Source organism: Scyliorhinus torazame, chromosome 6 (assembly GCF_047496885.1).
Source record: "Scyliorhinus torazame isolate Kashiwa2021f chromosome 6, sScyTor2.1, whole genome shotgun sequence".
Taxonomy (NCBI): Eukaryota; Metazoa; Chordata; class Chondrichthyes; order Carcharhiniformes; family Scyliorhinidae; genus Scyliorhinus; species Scyliorhinus torazame.
The window spans coordinates 304,524,085-304,543,506 of NC_092712.1; the positions used below are offsets into that span (position 1 = coordinate 304,524,085).

Sequence of the window (19,422 nt, forward strand, 5' to 3'; positions counted from 1 at the left end):
GGAATTCTATAGATTGTCAATTCCAGCTCTCTGCTTAAGCGTTTTGCTTTACTATGCCTTTCACCTGCGTACATATTTTTCCTCTATTCCCTTGTTCTGTTCTTTTACAAGTTAGAACAAAGAATAAAGAAAAGTACAGTACAGAAACAGGCCCTTTGGCCCTCCGAGCCTGCGCTGATCACTCTGCCCGTCTAAACTAAAATCTTCCACACTTCCAGGGTCCGTATCCCTCTATTCCCATCCTATTCATGTATTTGTCAAGACGCGCCTTAAACGTCACAATCGTCCCTGCTTCCACCACCTCCTCCGGCAGCGAGTTCCAGGCATCCACTACCCTCGTGTAAAAAAAAAAAACTTACCTCGTACATCTCCTCTAAACCTTGCCCCTCGCACCTTAAACCTATGCCCTCTAGTAATTGACCCCTCTACCCTGGGAAAAAGCCTCTGACTATCCACTCTGTCTATGTCCCTCATAATTTTGTAGGCCTGTTGGAGATAAGTAATGACTTCTTATTGTGATCAAGGATCTAAATTTGCAATGTTGACACCCATGTTTTCCTGAAATGCATAACCTGTTATCCATTCCAAAGTGTGCTCATTACTAAGCGAACAATTGTAGCCTCTCCTTGTACTCAAACTGTTTATATATAAACATGATTAATCTGTCCTGGAAAAGAGAATATGTTACTACCTGAACATCAAATGATGGCTTGAAGAGCTTGTCCTTGCACAGGAATTTTGATGGTGTGTCAAGTAGCAGTTTGGCTTCTTTCTGTTGAAAGGGTGCTCCTACTTCTGCTGTGCCAGTTTTACTTTGCTGAGATAACACCAACTGGAAGGCTTTACTCTGGAACCTCTTTATATCCAACGGAGTCACAGCAGAATTCTGCCTGTTCGTTAGCCTGGATGAGGGATGCTCAAGTTTCTGTTCCAGCACTTTGCAAAAATCTGTGGCCGTAGCAGTCTTATCCACTTCAGCGACTTTAATTATGAAAAAAATATATATGTAAAAAGGAGTTTAATATATTTGAATGCAGCTGGGTATGGTTAGATGGCAACATGTTAGCTGAATTTGCAAGCAACACAGCACAATCTCCAAAACCCAATAGAAAGCCAATGAAACTGGGAACATGATCATTCACACCTTTAATTCTGCTCATTGCAAAGTTGTTTACTCTAAATGCTGCAATTTCTTGCCAAGATTACTGATTTTAAATATAAACATTGTTGTGTTAATCACCCTGGGGTAACACGGACTGCAACTGGATGCAGCTGTACTTGAAAGTAGACTCCAAACTGTGATGTTGGTTCAATAACTAACTAGACCAGACTAGCTCTGAGCCACGTGTAGAAGGTGCTGATATATACACCCTGACTGTCACTACAGTTGTCACCAGTGGAAAGAGGCAGAGTGTTGATGCTTCGTGTGTTTTATAGTGGGAGAACACCATCTAGTGTTCTGCCTCGTGATTGGTTGTGTTCTGTACTGTGTGTTGATTGGCTGTACTGGGTGTCTGTCACTGCCTGTCTGTATCTCATTATGTGCATGAGTGCATATCATGACAAACATGGTGTGTTAAGGCTACAAGGCACGACTGTGGAGTCCCTCCGGGCTAATTAGCAACAAATTGTTCATAAACCAACTCCAGGTCAATTCTGTATTTTTACTTTGTTTAAATAAAGAAAAGTGTTGCTCAAAGTCGATTAGAAGCTATTGTATTTTAGCAAGGAAGTTCTGAAGTACATTGGATCACCAGTTGTGGCTCAATTGGTTTCATTATTTTTTTTCATTCTTCCTTGGAATGTCGACATCACTGGCCAGGCCAGCATTTGTCACCCATCCCGAATTGCCCTCGGTGGTGAGCCGTCTTCATGAACCGCTGCAGTCGATGTGTTGTAGGACACACGCCCACAGTGCTGTCAGGGAGTTCCAGGATTCTGAGCCAGTGACAGTGAAGGGCATTATGAGAGTCAAAAGGTTATGGGTTCAAGTTCCACCTGGGACTTTAGCACAATACTCATTTTCATTCTGTTTTTTGAACTCCCTGATTGTCAGTTTTATTCTCTTTGTTACTTACCGATTGCATGCCCTCATTCATTTGCACCTGGAAGCCAAATTATGACCGTCGCATCCATTACATAACATTACAGACTGCATTTATACTAGATGACGAGGAAAGGGAAAGGCTTTTCCTTCAAACTTCTTCAAATTGTCTGTTCAAAAGGTAAAAAGGCACAGAATGCAACTCTTATTGCCCGAGATTGTGGCATACATGTCGACCTTTTTGAAGCCTCGAAAAATCCTTCCAAAAATGGGGATTGACATATGCCAAGTGTAAAGCGTTGGGGGGGGGGGGGGGGGGGGGGGGGAACACTTTGATAAATCAAATGAATCAATGTGGTGCGTGTTATGGAATTAATTTGTTCTACAAGTATACCTTTAACAACATCAAAACGTTTTTTTAAAAAAACAGCAAATTCATTGTCTTCAGCATCCAATGCAAAGAGTTAACTGAATTCACCCAGAGTCACTTTGGTTTTCGCATCACCATAAGGATTCCACCCTGCATCAGATTTGGCGCTTTTGGTTTCAGATTCATCCTCCCCAGAATGCCGAGTATAGATCTAAACATGATTCTTGGTACTGAGAAAATGTGATCTCTTATATCCTGGGCAGACTTATACCCCCATGATCTATGATAGGTACAACGGCCAACTGACAGAAGCAAACAAATGCGACACTCTTGCAGGCTACACAGAGAGAATGCCGGGGTAACCAAACTATCCATTTTGGGAGGAATAACAGCAGAATGGATTATTATTTAAACGGTAAGATGTTAAAACATGCTGCTGTGCAGAGGGACCTGGGTGTGCTGGTGCACGAGTCGCAAAAAGTTGGTGTGCAGGTGCAACAGGTGATTAAGAAGGCTAATCGAATTTTGTCTTTCATTGCTAGAGGGATGGAGTTCAAGACTAGGGAGGTTATGCTGCAATTGTATAAGGTGTTGGTGAGGCCACATCTGGAGTATTGTGTTCAGTTTTGGTCTCCTTACCTGAGAAAGGACATATTGGCACTGGAGGGAGTGCAGAGGAGATTCACTAGGTTGATCCCAGAGTTGAGGGGATTAGATTATGACGAGAGGTTGAGTAGACTGGGACTGTATTCATTGGAGTTTAGAAGGATGGGCGGGGGGGATCTTATTGAGACATATAAAATTATATAAGGGAATCATATAAGGGAATAGATAGGATAGATGCGGGCAGGTTGTTTACACTGGCGGGTGAAAGCAGAACTAGGGGGCATAGCCTCAAAATAAGGGGAAGTAGATTTAGGACCGAGTTTAGGAGGAACTTCTTCACCCAAAGGGTTGTGAATCTCTGGAATTCCTTGCCCAGTGAAGCAGTTGAGGCTCCTTCTTTAAACATTTTTAAGAAAAAGATAGATACCTTTCTAAAGAATAAAGGGATTCGGGGATATGGTGTACGGGCCGGAGAGTGGAGCTGAGTCCACAAAGATCAGCCATGATCTCATTAAATGGCGGAGCAGGCTTGAGGGGCCAGATGGCCTACTCCTGTTCCTAGTTCTTATGTGGTATTCGGATGATGTAGGAACAGAGCATTGCTTAATTTTTAACAGAAGCACTGCAATGACTTACTGAAATGAGCAAGGTCCATTCAACGTCAGTGTGGTAGAAAATGGAAAAATGCAACATGAGGGGCCTGCTTAATCTCAACTGGCATGTGTAATTTCATCACTTCCATCTTCAAGGGCCACAGATTGGCAAATGGGCTTAAGTACAATAGCTCATATACTTGCTGTTTCAACACTTACCAGGATTGATTATATTTTTTATGAGGAACTTGTTTTCATCAGCCTTTTTCCCTGATCCAGCAGTCTCCAACAACCAAGCGACAGTCACAGCTGGTAAATTCCATTTTTTTGCAGCTTCATACTTGGAGCCTTGTGGTTCCTTGAGGACCAAATGGGTGCTGGCAAGCATGCCTTTCTTCAAATTTGCTTTCCGAACAAAAAACTCCTGCACTCTTTACGCAAAACAAAAAAAGTGGTCACAACGCCTAGCTACGCGCATTTATGTTGACTGATTAAGTTCAAGTGCTTAGTTGAAGAAACAAAATCCATTTTGATTATCCTACACCCACAGCATACCCAGGCTGAGGGAAGACACAGCTTTCTACCAATGACGATTCAGAGGTGCAGGACGGGTATCTGCAGTGATTTTCCCTCTAATTTTCCCTCCACTTGGATAGGTTGGCTTTCCCCAACAGCACATAAGGTCAGGAATGAGGTGAAAAAATGAAAAGGGTGATCCCATGGCCAACCACCACTCTTCACAGTTTTGTACAAATTAAATAAAGGTTGCTTGTCCGTTTTTTTGATTTATCCCATTTCACCTTTTCTCCAGCCTACTTCCACATTCCAGTCTACTTCCATTATTTTACTTTCTGTTATTTAACTGGAAAGGAAATAACACGCACTGAAAATAAAGAGATATCTAGCCATCGTGATCAACAATACATTTATGCTATCACAACAGTGCTTCGTAGCAGTAAGTAAAGCCAAAGGGGTGTTGGGATGCATTAAAAGGTCAGCATGAGTTAACATAGTGAGCTATCCCTCCCACTTCATAATATCATTTACGCGACCGCTCTTGGAATACTGTGCACAGTTCTGGTCAGCACAGTACATAAAGGACATTGCAGCTATTGAAAGGATATAGAAGTGCGCAACCAAAATGATTGAGCGGATGAAGGGACTGGATTATGAAGAGGGATCAGGGCATTTGTTACTGGAAAAGAGAAGCTTGAGGTGATATTGCAGTTTTAAGAATTTTTTTTTAAAAAATTCCAATTAAGGGTTAATTTAGCGTGGCTAACCCACCTACCCTGCACATCTTCGGGTTGTGGGGGTGAGACCCACGCTGACATGGGAAGAATGTGCAAACTCCACACGGACAGTGACCTGGGGGCCAGGATCGAACATAGGTCCTCAGCGCCGTGAGGCAGCAGTGCTAACCACTGTGCCACCGTGCTGTTCTTGTTTTTAAGTTTGTAAAGGGCCCACATAGCATAGACCATGATGAAGTGTTTCACCTTTTCCAGAAGGGCATTACCAAATAACACAGGCTCTGCTGGAAAGAAGGGGAGGGGTGGTTGGGGGGCAGGGCGGGGCGAGTCATAAACAGAATCAGCAGGAACAGTTTCAGTGAGCAAGTAGCAAATCTATGAAAAAGGGTCCCTGGGGAAACAATGGAAGCAGACAACATTGGCTTATTCAAGTGCAAATGTCAAGACTAATTTGAGGTTGAAACCCACGCAGACGCGGGGAGAATGTGCAAACTCCACACGGACAGTGACCCAAGGCCAGGATCAAACCCAGGTCCACATTGCCGTAGGCATCAGTGCTAACCACTGGGCCACCGTGCCATCCTTACTATTTCATATTTTATATATATTTCAGCATGCTTTCATTTCCTTCAACAGGCAACTCTTTACCATGTTCGTTACCAAAGACTGAAGCCAGTTGAATGCGCTGCTGGGGGGTCCCAATGTCCATCTGAATAAGTCTCTCACCTGATGAAAAGCATCAATTTGTCACGTGTGCAGTCGAGTCACTACATGTGGCGAAGTGTATAGGACAACACTCTTCTAAGTGGACTGATTTTACACAACGTGTGCAGTACAAAGTCTGTGGGTTCATTGGCAGTTACCTTGCTCCAAGTAGTTCTGCTATGTTATGTAGAGCATCTCTTTCGACCCCGGTAAACTGGCTAACAGACAATACACAGTCAGTCAGTGGTGTGCTTCCTTCCACAATGGGGATAGGGGTAAATAAGTCATTGGAATCTGAGGCCAGTATACACTGTTGATCAATGCACATCGCCTGAAAGAAAACAACAGAATGATTGGAGCAGCAGCAGAACATTCCTTTAATTAGAATCATATAATCACTACAGTGCAGGAGACCATTCGGCCCATCGGGTCTGCACCGACCCTCTCATTGAACACCCCACCTAGGCCCACAACGCACCCTAATAAACCAATAATCCCACCTAACCTTCTGAATACAAAGGGATAATTTATCATGGTCAATCCACCTAACCTGCGCATCTTTGGACTGAGGGGAAACTGGAGCACCTGGAGGAAACCCACACAGACACAGGGAGAACACACAAACTCCACATAGTCAGTGACCCAAAGCAGGAATTGAACCTGGGACCCTGGCGCCGTGAGACAGCAGTGCTAACCACGGCGCCATGGTGCTGTCCTTTAAAAAAGAGACAATAATCAAATAATATCAAGACAGATTAAAGTACCTAGAGAACTCGCAAACATTTGGACAGCAGTCATTCCCAAAGAAATAAAACATTTAAAGACAGATTTAGATTTTAAAAGTATAAAATCATCAATGAACCATCAATTTATAATTATGACTAGAGTGCACAGATGGCGACAGGCTGGTGACCTGTTCCAGGAAGAATTAGCTGTGGGAACAAATAAAAGTATGCCTTGTGCAACACAAGGTGTCGGAAGTGAAACAACACAACCTATTCAAAGCCTTTATGAGTTGGATAGTTAACATTTGATTTGGCAGGATTCACATCAAAATAGCGTTTGAACAAACTGAAATAATCTGCATTTGATTTATCTAAGCAAACCAGGAAAGAAAGCACCACTAATGATTCCTAAAATTTAGTGACAAGTAAATTTTAATCACATGCTTTATCATGAAGAACTTCTTAATTTGATTATAAATGTTTGACAGAATCTTTCAGGCAGAGTAGACAAGGTAAATAAATTGGAACTATTCAAAATGCAGTTGGTAGGGAAGCTTAGGGTGCTACAGGTATAGAATGTAAAAGTCAAGAGATAATTATGAGCCTATACATAGGCTTAATCAAATCTCAGCACCTTGTGCCCCACTCTGTAGGAGGCATACTGAGGTAAGGGTTTAGAGAGGGTACAACACATTGCTAGGATGCTGCCAAGAGTGTGGAATTACAAGTACATGAAAGACTTAACATATCAAGGCTTTTCTTCATTTCAACAACACAGATTATGGACTAAGATTCCTTCACTGTCGCTGGGTCAAAATCCTGAAACTCCCTTTCTAACAGCACGGTGGGTGTTTCTGCCCCACATGAATTTCAGTTCAAGGAGGCAGCTCACCACCCACCCTCTCGAGGGTAATTAGAGTGGGCAATAAATGCTGGCCTAGCCAGCGATGCACAGATCTCTTGAATAAACAAAAATAAATTAAAATTATCAACGGCCAGGTTAGATACAAGCGGGCCGTTTCCCCACAGTTGAAAGCTCTAGAACAAAACTCAATATCAGATTTAGCAAAAGAGAATTCCCCCCCCCCCCCCAGAAACAGAGCTGTGAGGTTGTGGAAGTCACGCCGAAGGCGGAGGTAGAAACTGTCAGTGTTCAAACTTAGATTTTATAACGTGTATGAAGGAAAAGGGGATGGATGATGGGATATGGGAAAGAATATTTGTCCCCGTGTAGGGCAAGCACTAACACAAGCGGGCTGACTGAATGGTTTATTTCCATGCTGCAGAATCTTAATAAATAGGAGTAGGCCATTCGGCCCTTCGAGCCTGCTCCTCCATTCAATATGACAATGGCTCATCACCTATCTCAACACCATATTCCCGCACTCTCCGCGACTCCTTGAGAGCCTAGGGATCGATCTATTTCCTTCTTAAATATATCCAGTGATTTGGCCTCCACAGCCTTCTTTGGTAGAGAATTCCACAGTTCTAACTGCTATCGGTAGTAACTGGTACAAGGCTGCGGTGGTGTTGGGTCTGGGCCTAACCGAAGCTATTCTCTCGATTATGGAATAAATGCATTATGCGGACTGCAGCTCGAGGTTGTAGGTAAGCGGTTCCCATCACTAGCTTAGTTCTGAACTACTTCACATGCTTTAAATGAGAAACTTGATCTGCTCCAAGCAATATTTTGCAGATGTTCTGTTCACTTTGTCTCCTAACCTTAATTTGTTTGAAAAAGCAGCTGGCAGTGTTACATGATTGGTATGAAGTCCCAAAACGCCGCTGGTCATGACTTCACTTACCAGCCACGTGTTTGTAACCACTTCTGCTACAGTTGCGTCCACATCGGTCCCCAATAGGGGCACAATGGCATAGTCTGCAACAGCCCGACTGTGGGGCCGAAGCACCTTCCCACCATTACCCCGAATTAATTCAGCCATATAGGTTTCGTCTTCGTTCATGAAGCCAAATATGAGAAACTGCTTTTCCCAAAACATTCCCTCCTCAACGCACGATTCTGTTTGGTAGGTGGAGGTGTTTGCGGGTTGATCTTTTTCAAGCATGGCTTTATGGAGAGTGTCGTTGAAGTTACTTTCTGTTTGTTCATGATTTTCAGGTGCAACTATATGAACAGAAACACATTTGATTAACATTTAGCTTCATTGACAGACAAGGAAAGGAAAAAAAATGGGAGAGCAGAAAGTTTCAACAATCAAACTTAAGGGGCGGGATTCTCCACTCCCACGCCGAAGTGGCCGTGCCGTCGAGGTTCACGACAGCGCGGAACGGCCCCGGTCCCGACCGATTCAGGCCCTGACAATGGGCCAGGATCGGGGCCGCGTCATCTACACGCGCCAGGCCTTGCCGCCCGCGTAAAAGAGGCGCCGCATAGATGACGCGGCCGGCGACACATAACGGACATCATCCGCGCATGCGTGGTTGTCGTCCTCTCTAAATCCGCCCCGCAAGAAGATGGGGGACGGATGTTGCGGGGCCGCGGAAGGAAGGAGGTCCTCCTTCAGAGAGGACGGCCCGACGATCGGTGGGCACCGATCGCGGGCCACCCCACATTCCAGGTGAAGCCCGGTGCAGGTTCCCCTCTCGCCCCCCCACAGGCCGCCCCCCCCCCCAGTGTTCACGCACCGCCCACGACTGCAGCGACCAGGTGTGGACGGCGCCGGGGGGAACCCGCCGTTTTGGCCTGGCCGCTCGGCCCATCCGGGCCTCAGAATCGCGGGGGTGCCAGAGAATCGCCATTTTGGGTGTCTCCGGTGATTCTCCAGCCTGCGGCCCGTGAAACTCGACCGGGCCGTTCCCGCCGCTTGGGAGAATCGCGGGAGGGCATCGGACCAGCGTCCCCGGAAATTTTGGTGGCCCAGGCGATTCTCCCAACCAGCGTGGGAATGGAGAATCGCGCCCATGGTTACAGAAGAACAATCCAAATTGTAACTAAAGCTCACTTAGAGCATTGCTATACTGCCAGAGCACTTGATGGTATCGTTCGGGCAATAGCGCTTCATTTGTGAAGCTACAGCATCACGTCAAATATTGACCTGGTGACCTCTGTCACGGTCACGTTTATGTCAATACCCCCGAGCCCCAATAGGCGGAGAAAAATGCAAGAAATTCAATTTACTAAACAAAATGTTAGAAAAATAAAATGTGGAGATAGCATACAAGGTAAAAGCAAGGTGGAAGACAAACAACGATGAAGGTGCAGTAATTTTGCCATATTCAGAAAAAGGGTCAATACCCACCCTGTCACCCATTCCCTTTCTGACAGCTAAGATCCCATTACACAGGTCCAGCTAAACACAGAAAGGTAAAACAGAAAGGCCAAAAGTGGGGACTAATAGTGGAGTAGGTGAGCCACAATAAGGCAAGGGTCACACTTGCAGCCTGAATGGAGATGCTTGGCAGAGCAGTCAACTAGTCTGCATTTGGTTTCACAAACGATCATCAGAAATATTATACTGAATTGTGGGTACATATCAATTGCTGCTTTACACAGGAGTGTAGATAGTGGCGTAGGTACAGGCAAAATGGACAAGCATGACCTCTGCCGTGTTGCCACAGGGTGATGATAGGGAAAGGAGAGAAAGGGGGATGGTGATAGAACAAACAATATTACCACAGAGAGTGCCGCTGAAAGCAGAGAAAAAAAGGGGGGAAAGTGCACGGTGGTAGCATAATGCTTTAACATGCCATAAATAGTAGCAGGGGTGGCAAGGTGGCTCACACGGCTGCCTCACAGCGCCAGACACCCTGGTTCAATTCTAACCTTGGGTGACTGTGTGGAGTTTGCACTTTCTCCCCATGTCTGCGTGGGTTTCCTCCGGGTGCTCCGGTTCCCTCCCACAGTCCAAAGATGTGCAGGTTAGGTGGATTGGCCATGATAAATTGCCCCTAAGAGTCCAAAGGTTAGGTGGGGTTACAGGGATAGGGCAGGGATTGGATTGGTGTAGGGTCGTCTTTCAAACTGTCGGTGCAGACTTGGTGATAACTGAGAAGGGACAAGTTGTTTAATGCTGGCACCTTCTCTTCTGCTGGATTTTCAATGATAAATCCAGAGATGACAATACTGGTAAGTGCAAAGAACCAGACAAGTTTGGCAAGTGGTGGTCAGCCGTAGGATTACATTTTGCTCATCTCTCAGACAGCACAAGGACCTTGTTACACTTGGAAGTGCTACGGAAGTTGGACATCTCGGAGCTATCGATCAGCACATGTTAATTCAAGGCTTCACAATCAAAAAACATGACCTCAAACTGCTGGCATCAGCAGCTGGGAGTCAGCCAACATTAACCATTTCAACTGTAAACAATCAACAAGACCGAACAGAAAAAGGTTTTCGAGTTCAAAAAGGCTCCGACAATGATCAACGTTAAATAAGCAGTGTGAAGTACGTGGAAAGGTGTTTGAGGCTGGGGAACAGCAGGCTGCCATTCAGTGGGTGCACGGTTCTCTTGACGAGCATAAGAAAGGAATTTCATGTGGGTTAGTATCATCTGATGCATCAACCTCAGATACGTCAGAGGGGGAGTTTTATGGCAGTGACATGGGTCTCGGCTGCCAGCTGGGGAGCCGGCGAGAAATCCGCATCGTCACCTTTAGGGCAGGCTTGTCAAATTATGAGCCCACTCGGGCAATTAACAGACCATCGACACACCTTCCACAGGATCAAGACCTCCGGAGTAAGAAGCCCTACCCAGCGAAGGAAAGTGAATGACAACTCATTGTAACATGACTTGAAATGCCATCTGAAAAAAATAAAGATTCATCTCTAACCTACAGTTTTGTCGCTCTCCAGGTACTGCAACAGAAGATCATCGTCTGCTTGCTGTTGTCTGCCCGGGCTGGCTGAGGCGTTTCTTAGTGTCTTACTGCCATTTAAAGTCAAATTAGTTTGGTCGCTGGAACGTTCTGGTATTGCAACATCAGGTTGATAACTTGGATGGAAATACTGCTCCGCAGGAAGAAGGCACTTCTTGAAAAAGCAGTCCGCCAACCATTTTGCTGTAACCACATATGACCTAATGCAAATATTAATCCAGTAAATTAGTCATTTGAAAAGTAGCAGTGATCATTAATAAACTTCAAAATGTCTTTTAAAAAAATTATTTATAATCATTCTTTTGTATAGAGAGCATACAAGCGAACAAATTTGAACATGCGATAGACTGAGAAAGAGAGCGAGTGAGCAGAAGCAATGGGGAGGAGAGAAGAAACAAAAGGCAGAAGTAGAACTTCAGGGCCCAGAATATCATAAGTTTCTGGTGCAGGGGAATTGAAGAGGCTAAGAGGTAGTCTATGAGCCTTAAATCGAGTTGTGGACCACAAATCAGCACCTTGCTCGGTCTGTGTGATTTTGCTTCTTGGTTTTAATGCTACAGCTACTGAAGTAACTTATCCATTTTTGTGCTACTCCGGACCAGAGTTCCTGCATCTCTCAGAGCTGCTCTGTCCCCTACATATTGCATCTTCTCTTCTCTCAGGTTTGTGAATTACCCTCACCATTCCCTATCCAAAGCACCAAACCCTCAGTGATGTAACTATTTCGCCGAGCCAGCATTGTGATTGCTCTCTACTCCAACCTGGGTACCCTTTGCCATGTTCACAGCATTACATTGCTGGCCTAATCGAAGGCACCATCCAGGCAACTTCACCTGCCTCAACCAGTGAATAGTTCCAAATGTACATCTCAAATAGTAGTTGGTATTACACCTGCCTGCCCAAAGGTCAACTGGCATCCATTACTAGGTACCTCTTGTCACGCACATGATGCCCAATCCACAGGTCAACCTATGGTCCCTACGTCCTCTGATCCATGACCAGCCACCCTTACTGTAAAGTACAGAAGAGAATGTTAAAAAGAGGGGAAGAAAGGGGTGCAGGGAAAGGGAACAAAAAAATAAGATAGTGATAGAAAAAAATGTAAGTGTAACAGATCATAGAGAAGGAAGCAAAAGTGGAAAGGAAAGAATCATAACCAAAAGAGGTAAAGGGGGTGAAGCAGGAGCACAAAAGTAAAACAAATCAACAAAAGTAGGAGAGATAGATATCACAAATTGTACCCACTCATTGCCAAAGGACATGAGAGTATTAATTAACTATTTCATTCCCTGTGGAGTATGCAGTGACGGGCGGCCATGTGATCTGAGCGTGGGAATAACAGCTTTCCCACAGGCTTTGGCGCTAATCTTTTTATAATCCATCTTTTATCGTGTTCGCGTGACATATACTTGTCTAATCCATTGGTATGCAATATGTCCAGAGAAGATTTTTGGATGAGTGCTGGAGAAAAGATTCTGAGGAATCCCAAGAAATCCGGTGCTAAAGGGGAACAGCCGGATGCAACAGGGGTGTGTGTTCGCGGCGTGTGCTGTGGGGGAGGTGGAGCCGCCTTCTCAATATAGCGACTTGATCCTCGAGCAGGCTCTTGACCTGCCACTTTCTGAGGCACTGCAAACATTAAAAATATCAGAGTGCTCAACACCAAACTCAGCTTGTTCACAAAGAATCTAAGTGCTCATGAGACCGAGCTACAAAATACTAATAAAAGGCTCAGTCAAACAAAGGAAAGAATCCTAAACTTCTAAAATGTTTCTTCCTTGGGCGGCACGGTGGCGCAGTGGTTAGCACTGCTGCATCACGGCGCTGAGGACCCGGGTTCGATCCCGGCCCCGGGTCACAGTCCGTGTGGAGCTTACACATTCTCCCCATGTTTGCGTGGGTCTCACCCCCACAATCTAAAGATGTGCAGGGTAGGTGGATTGGCCATGCTAAATTGTCCCTTAATGGGAAAAAAAATAATTGGGTACTCTAAATTTATAAATTAAAAACATTTTATTTTGCTTCCTTGGCTGAAGCTCGCATTCAGTCCTGGGAAAACCAACTGGTGCTGTGTCAGAAATCCTGCAAGATTTGGAGAACCGGAGCTGCAGGAAGAATGTCCGGGTCGTCGGTCTGCCAGACAGAGTGGAGGGTAAGACTCCTGTTAAGTCTTTTTGAGAACTGGCTACCATGTTTCCTTAAGCTAGATGTGAAGGTTGGGCATTTTCAGTTGGAAAGGGCGCACCTTATCCGGTCTTTGAGGCCCAGGGACAATCAACACCCCAGCCCATTATCAATCACGTTCTTAACTTTAAAGATCGGCAGAAGGTTCTAGAGGCGGTGAGGCGTGGTGGGACCTGGCTCCAGGAGGGGCAAGGACCTCCTTTTTCCATGACTTCAAGGCTGCAACACAGCTGAAGCATCGAGGCTTTAAGTTTGGAAACAGCTCAAGGCAGCTGGAATGAATTATGTCCTGTGACCTTGAAGGCGTTATCTGACGACTCCATTAAGTCTTTCGACAATCTGGCTAGTGCCTGTAAAGTCTATAGGAGAGGACTTGGACTGACAATCTGCTGCACGTTGAAGTTTGAACTTTCTCCCTGTTACATTTTTTTCGTCAGATTTTATATAGTCATATATATTTATTATTGGGAGGTGTTAAAATTTGAGTACCACACTGAATGTCTTATCCTTGAGAACCTCAGCGACATTTATTTGTTGTAGCTGTGCCCCATGCCAATTATCCACTGTTCTGTCTTTTTATCCTTTTCTTTATGATGGTAATACTGGCTGTTTGATATCTTCTCTTTAATCATGGTAGAATTGAGTGGAGTCATGCAGAGAGGTGGGTGGAAGGTTTAGGTCTTCATGGGTGGGGTCCAAAATATGGGAAGGACATCTGGCTCCCATTCCCTTGTTGGCTTTTCTCTTCTCCTCTCTGTCGAGATGTCTCCTGATGGTAATGATAGCATACCTACAGTGTTAGCCATACGGGTCTTCACTGGTGTTGAGAAATGTCCCCTTCGAACTAATGTGGTCGGGATTTTTGTGTGTTTTTGTGTTGGGGTTAAGATGTTGACTGGATCCTGGAATGGTACAGCCAAGTCTATTATCCGAGAAAAGAATGTTGTACGGGCGTTATGGCCTCTGATGTAACTTGAGGTAGGTGGGTGCGTTTAGATGCAGGCCCAAATGTAGCGTGAAAATCCTATCCTATTTTTCTTCAGGTAGGCTGAGCAATGGCAGTAGCTAATTTTAAACTATGTTCCTGGAATGTACGGAGAATTCATCATATCAAAAGGAAAAAGGTCCTTTCTTTTCTTAAGGAGGAAAAAATTGACATAGCCTTGTTACAGGAGACTCATTTGGATAACAAGGAGAACTTTAAGGGGGAACGGGTTGTGGCATGTCTTTGTGCCTCATTTTCGACTGCAGCAGGGGAGTAACTGGTTGTGAGCGGAGACTAATTATCATTTGAATCCCTGTCATACTAGAACTGACTATTTCTTTGTGCCTACATTTGGTATCCTCTGGTTCTAGAGAAAGCACCGTGAACTCTGACAATGCTCCCAACGTCCTTGAGTTTTCACTCGAGGAGTTGCCTCCTCGATCTAGGTCATGGCGTTTCGATGAGTCTCTGCTTAGGGATAAATCCGTTACTACATATTTTAAAGAAAGAGTTTGAGCATTTTAATTCAGTCAATTCCCTTTTTGATGCTATCCCCATAAGTCTGTAGGAGGCCTACAAGGCTTATTGCTAGGGACCTAGTTATTTCTTACAGTTAACAAAAGGTGTAGAATGCTGGAAAGCCAGCACCATTTGGAGCTAGATTGGCCGAAGAAGAGGGAGAATATGGGAGGCATCCTAATCGGCATTGTTGAGCAGCTCAGGCGGCTCTGGATTCGCTACTGATCCAGCAGACTGAGTGGAGTCTTAAGTTTGAGAAGCAAAAATTGTATGAGTTCGGGAACAAGCTGAGTAAATCCTTGACTTCATTTTTATGCTGAACTGTACAAGTCGGGCCAGTCTGGAGAGCTTATTCTCTTCCCTCGAGGTTTGGAGGATCAACAATTGGTCCTTCATGTCCCTATCTCTGAAAGAGGTGTATCTGTGGCCATGAAGGAGCTCCAACAGGGCAAGGCCTCTGGGCTGGATGGTTTTGGGTGAGAGTTTTATAACGAATTTGAGGACCTGTTAATAGGTCCATTAAGTGGTATGTATTATCATTCATTTGAGGCAGGTCTGTTACCACAGACGCTCCAGGATTCAAATATTTCCCTGATTTTAAAGGCAGGCAAGACCCTCGGAGTGTGCCTCTTACAGGCCAATTTCTGAATGTTGATTTGAAGTTGTTTGAAGTGTTGGTTCGACAGTTGGAGGCAATCCTGCAGTTGATCATTCGGGGAGACCAGACTGCTAGAAAACCGAACCTTTATGAAACCAATGTTGGGAAGTTACTGAATGTGATCCAAGTGTTCCAAAAACAAGCATTGGATGTGTTAGTGATTTTCCTCGATAGAAAAAGCTTTTCATAGAATTTACAGATTATCATAGAATTTACAGTGCAGAAGGAGGCCATTCAGCCCATCGAGGCTGCACCGGCTCTTGGAAAGAGCACCCTACCCAAGGTCAACACCTCCACCCTATCCCCATAACCCAGTAACTCCACCCAACACTAAGGGCAATTTTGGACACTAAGGGCAATTTATCATGGCCAATCCACCCAACCTGCATATCTTTGGACTGTGGGAGGAAACCGGAGGACCCGGAGGAAACCCACGCACACACGGGGAAGATGTGCAGACTCCGCACAGACAGTGACCCAAAGCGGAATCGAACCTGGGACCCTGGAGCTGTGAAGCAATTGTGCTATCCACAATGCTACCGTGCTGCCCCGACAGAATGGAGTGGAATTTTTTGGTTTATACGTTCCAGAGATTTGGAGTGAGGAATATGTCAAGTGAATTTAGGTGTTATATCCTGGGCCGTTGGTGGCGAATGGTTATAAACCTCAGAACTTTGGCCTTCAGAGAGGGACGATTAGGCAGGGCTGCCACATAGTCCCCATGTTGTTTGCATTGGCCATAGAGCCTCTAGCAGAGGCTATTAAGTAAGGCCCATTGATATTTGGGCTGCACTGTGTGTGTGTGGGGGGGGGGGGGGGGGGGGGGGGGGGAGGAGAGAGAGAGAGAGGAGGAAGAGAAGAGAGAAGCAGTACAAGATCACACTTTACGCTGATGATGTGCTGCTCTACTCTTTCTGCCAAAGCCGGACATTTCAGTTCCCACTATTATCAACGTGGTTGATAGATTTAGTACCTTCTCCGGTGTCAAGATTAACGTTACTTAGTCTGAGTCTATGCCAGTGGGAGGGTTGAGAGGTAGACCAACTCCCCTGGCTAATTTCCCTTTAAGGTGGTCTCCGTCAGGGTTTACTTCTCTGGGTGTTGTAACTATTCCCTTTTTCAAACAACTATATGGGTATAATTTCTCTCAGTTGATTTTGTCAATCAGGTGAGATCTGACTCGTTGGTCCTCCCTGTTGTATGGTAGATGGGCAGGATTGTTATTTTATGGCAGCTTTAGGTCGGGTTCAGCTAGGTGCGAAAATCCTATTATTAATACTTTTAAGAGTGTGGAGGATGGTCTGTTAGTTAGGCGGGGGATCTAAACTGACTTCCGCTTTCTTCCCCATCCAGGGCAGCCCAGACTTCCTACCAGGACTTATGGACCACGGATTTGATATTTGGAGAGTTAGAGGCATTTGTAAGCTGAGTGATATGTTCGGTGATGCCTCCTTCTCATCCTTTGAGCAGCAATGCCAATAATTTCACATTCCAAGACACACCTTAAAAACATTTTTTTTTTTTTTTTAAAAAGTACCTACAATTTGGAGACTTCATCCTTAACAAGACAACTTTGCGTCTTGACTCTTCTATTCCCCTGGTAGAAACAAAATCCTGATTGCTGCAGAGCTTAAACAGTTAATTAGCAAGTTTTATGATACCATGTGTTCTTGATCCTGTGTTAGTACATTGGGTACCTTGCTGTCTTGGGAAAAGAGACTTGGCAACTAATATTGATGAGGAGACATGGGGCAGTATATGGGATCATGCCAATTAAATTTCTATATACAATCTAATTAATAATAATCTTTATTGTCACAAGTAGGCTTACACTGCAATGAAGTTACAGTGAAAAGCCCCTAGTCGCCACATCCCCACGCCTGTTCGGGTACACGGAGGGAGAATTCGGAATGTCCACATTACTTAACAGCACATCTTTCGGGACTTGTGGGAGGAAACCGGAGCACCCGGAGGAAACCCACAGAGACACAGGGAGAACGTGCAGACTCTGCACAGACAGTGACCCAAGCTGGGAATCGAACCTGGGACCCGGCGCTGTGAAGCAACAGTGCTAACCACTGTGCTACTGTGCCACCAGAAAGAGACTCGGATGAAGATACTGCAATGCATGTATATCGCACTGAGTTTGTTCCTGCTATATCCCTGATGTGCGTAATGTGCCTGGTAGTTGAGGGTGATTATATGTGTATGGACCTGTTTCAAGATTCGATCCTTTTGGTTTGGTGAGTTTAAGGTGTTTGACAGGATCTTTGGCAAGGACGTATTTGATCCCTTGTTCCCAATTCTGGATCTTTCCAGATAGGAGAATTATTGATGTGAATGAAAAATGCTGTATAATATTTTGCAGCTCGGAAAATATCTGCTCCTGGGTCAGTGATCCTTTGATTCAAAATTGGCATAAAGGTATATCCTTATGGAATTCCTGACATTTCAAAAGGTATTTTATTCCAAACATGTGTAACAACAAAGTACAAAGTCCATCAACTCAGTCCACAGCTTAGTATAATTTTTCCCTTTTATTCCCTCCCCACCAAAAAAACTCCACAAATACTGTCGTGAACAGCCTCCACTGCACCTCGAAGCCCTCCTCAACTCGAATTTAATCTTCCCCAGCCAGAGAAATTCGGACAGAACCATCAGCCAAGCTGCCATTCACATATCAAATCTCCAATTTAACAGGATCCTTCGCCGAGCAATCAGAGGGGTGAAGACCACGACATCGGGCCCCTTTCCCTCCAGAAGCTTCGGCACTTCCGTTACCCTAAGGATCACCACCAAAGGGTCCGCCCGGACTGTTCTGCACCCTCACTATCTTGGATAGTGTCCCAAATACCACCTCCCAATACCTCGCCAGCTTCTCAGCCCCAGAATATGTGAGCATGATTCGCTGGTCCCGCCCACACTTTTGACAACAGTCAGCCACCCCCTAGAAGAACCTTATCCTCGCCCGAGTCATATGTACCCTATACACCACCTTGAAATGAATCAAGCTCATCCGCACACAGGGGGTGGTTGATTCACCCGCCACATCGTCTTACACCACAACCCCCAACACCACTCAGCCGACCCCGAAGGGCCATCGCCCAAGGGTTCAATTGCCAGTGCAAATAACAATGGTGACAGCGGGCACCCTGCCTTGTTCCCCTGTGCAACCCAAACTCTGCTGAACTCATCTCATTCGTACACACGCTTGCCACGGGGGATACGTACAAAAGACGCACCAACATCACAAACGCCAGCCCAAATCGTCCCAGAATTTCGAACAAGGCTGTGACTAATTGCAATACAGATTGCATCCAGACTAGTAGGATGGACTGAGGCTGATAAATGGCAGATGCAGTTCACTGTAAAAACAAAAAGGATAGAAGAACAGCCAAAGGAAGGGCAGCATAGTGGTTAGCACTGTTGCCTCACAATGCCAGGGACCCAGGCTCATTCTGGTATTGGGTCACTATCTGTGTGGCGTATACATATTCTCACCATTACTGTGTGGGTTTCCTCTGGGGCTTCGGTTTCCTCCCACAGTCCAAAGATGTGCAGTTTAATAATAATATAATAATAATCGCTTATTGTCACAAGTAGGCTTCAATTAAGTTATTGTGAAAAGCCCCGAGTTGCCACATTCTGCGCATGTTCGGGGAGGCCGGTACGGGAATTGAACCCGCGCTGCTGACCTTGTTCTGCATTACCAGCCAGCTGTTTAGTCCACTGTGCTAAATCAGCCCCAAGGTGGATCAGCCATGCTAAATTGCCCCTTAATGTCCAAAAAGATGTGTAGGTTAGATTAAGGGGTCAATGGGATAGGGCGGGAGAGTGAACTTGGGTGAAGTATTCTTTCAGAGGGTCGGTGCAGACTCGATGGGTAAAATGGCCTCCTTCTGTACTGTAGTGATCTATGATGAAGTACCTCCACTCTACCCGGT

At 45.2% G+C, this 19,422-nt stretch overlaps 1 protein-coding gene across 3 annotated transcripts in view; it reads right to left on the bottom strand.

The window, feature by feature from the left end:
• The window catches only part of topbp1 (DNA topoisomerase II binding protein 1), a 98,889-nt gene that overhangs the window by 50,261 nt on the left and 29,206 nt on the right, over positions 1-19,422 (bottom strand). For all 3 annotated transcript variants that reach the window (XR_011947884.1, XM_072509971.1, XM_072509970.1), the window contains 5 exons: positions 11,088-11,332; positions 8,102-8,421; positions 5,730-5,902; positions 3,833-4,044; positions 692-981 (listed from right to left, as the gene is read on the bottom strand). Coding sequence is in view for 2 of the 3 variants with exons in the window: in XM_072509971.1 (XP_072366072.1) it covers positions 692-981; positions 3,833-4,044; positions 5,730-5,902; positions 8,102-8,421; positions 11,088-11,332 (1,240 nt within the window). In the remaining variant the exon portion in view is untranslated. The remainder of the gene's footprint in view (positions 1-691; positions 982-3,832; positions 4,045-5,729; positions 5,903-8,101; positions 8,422-11,087; positions 11,333-19,422) is intronic.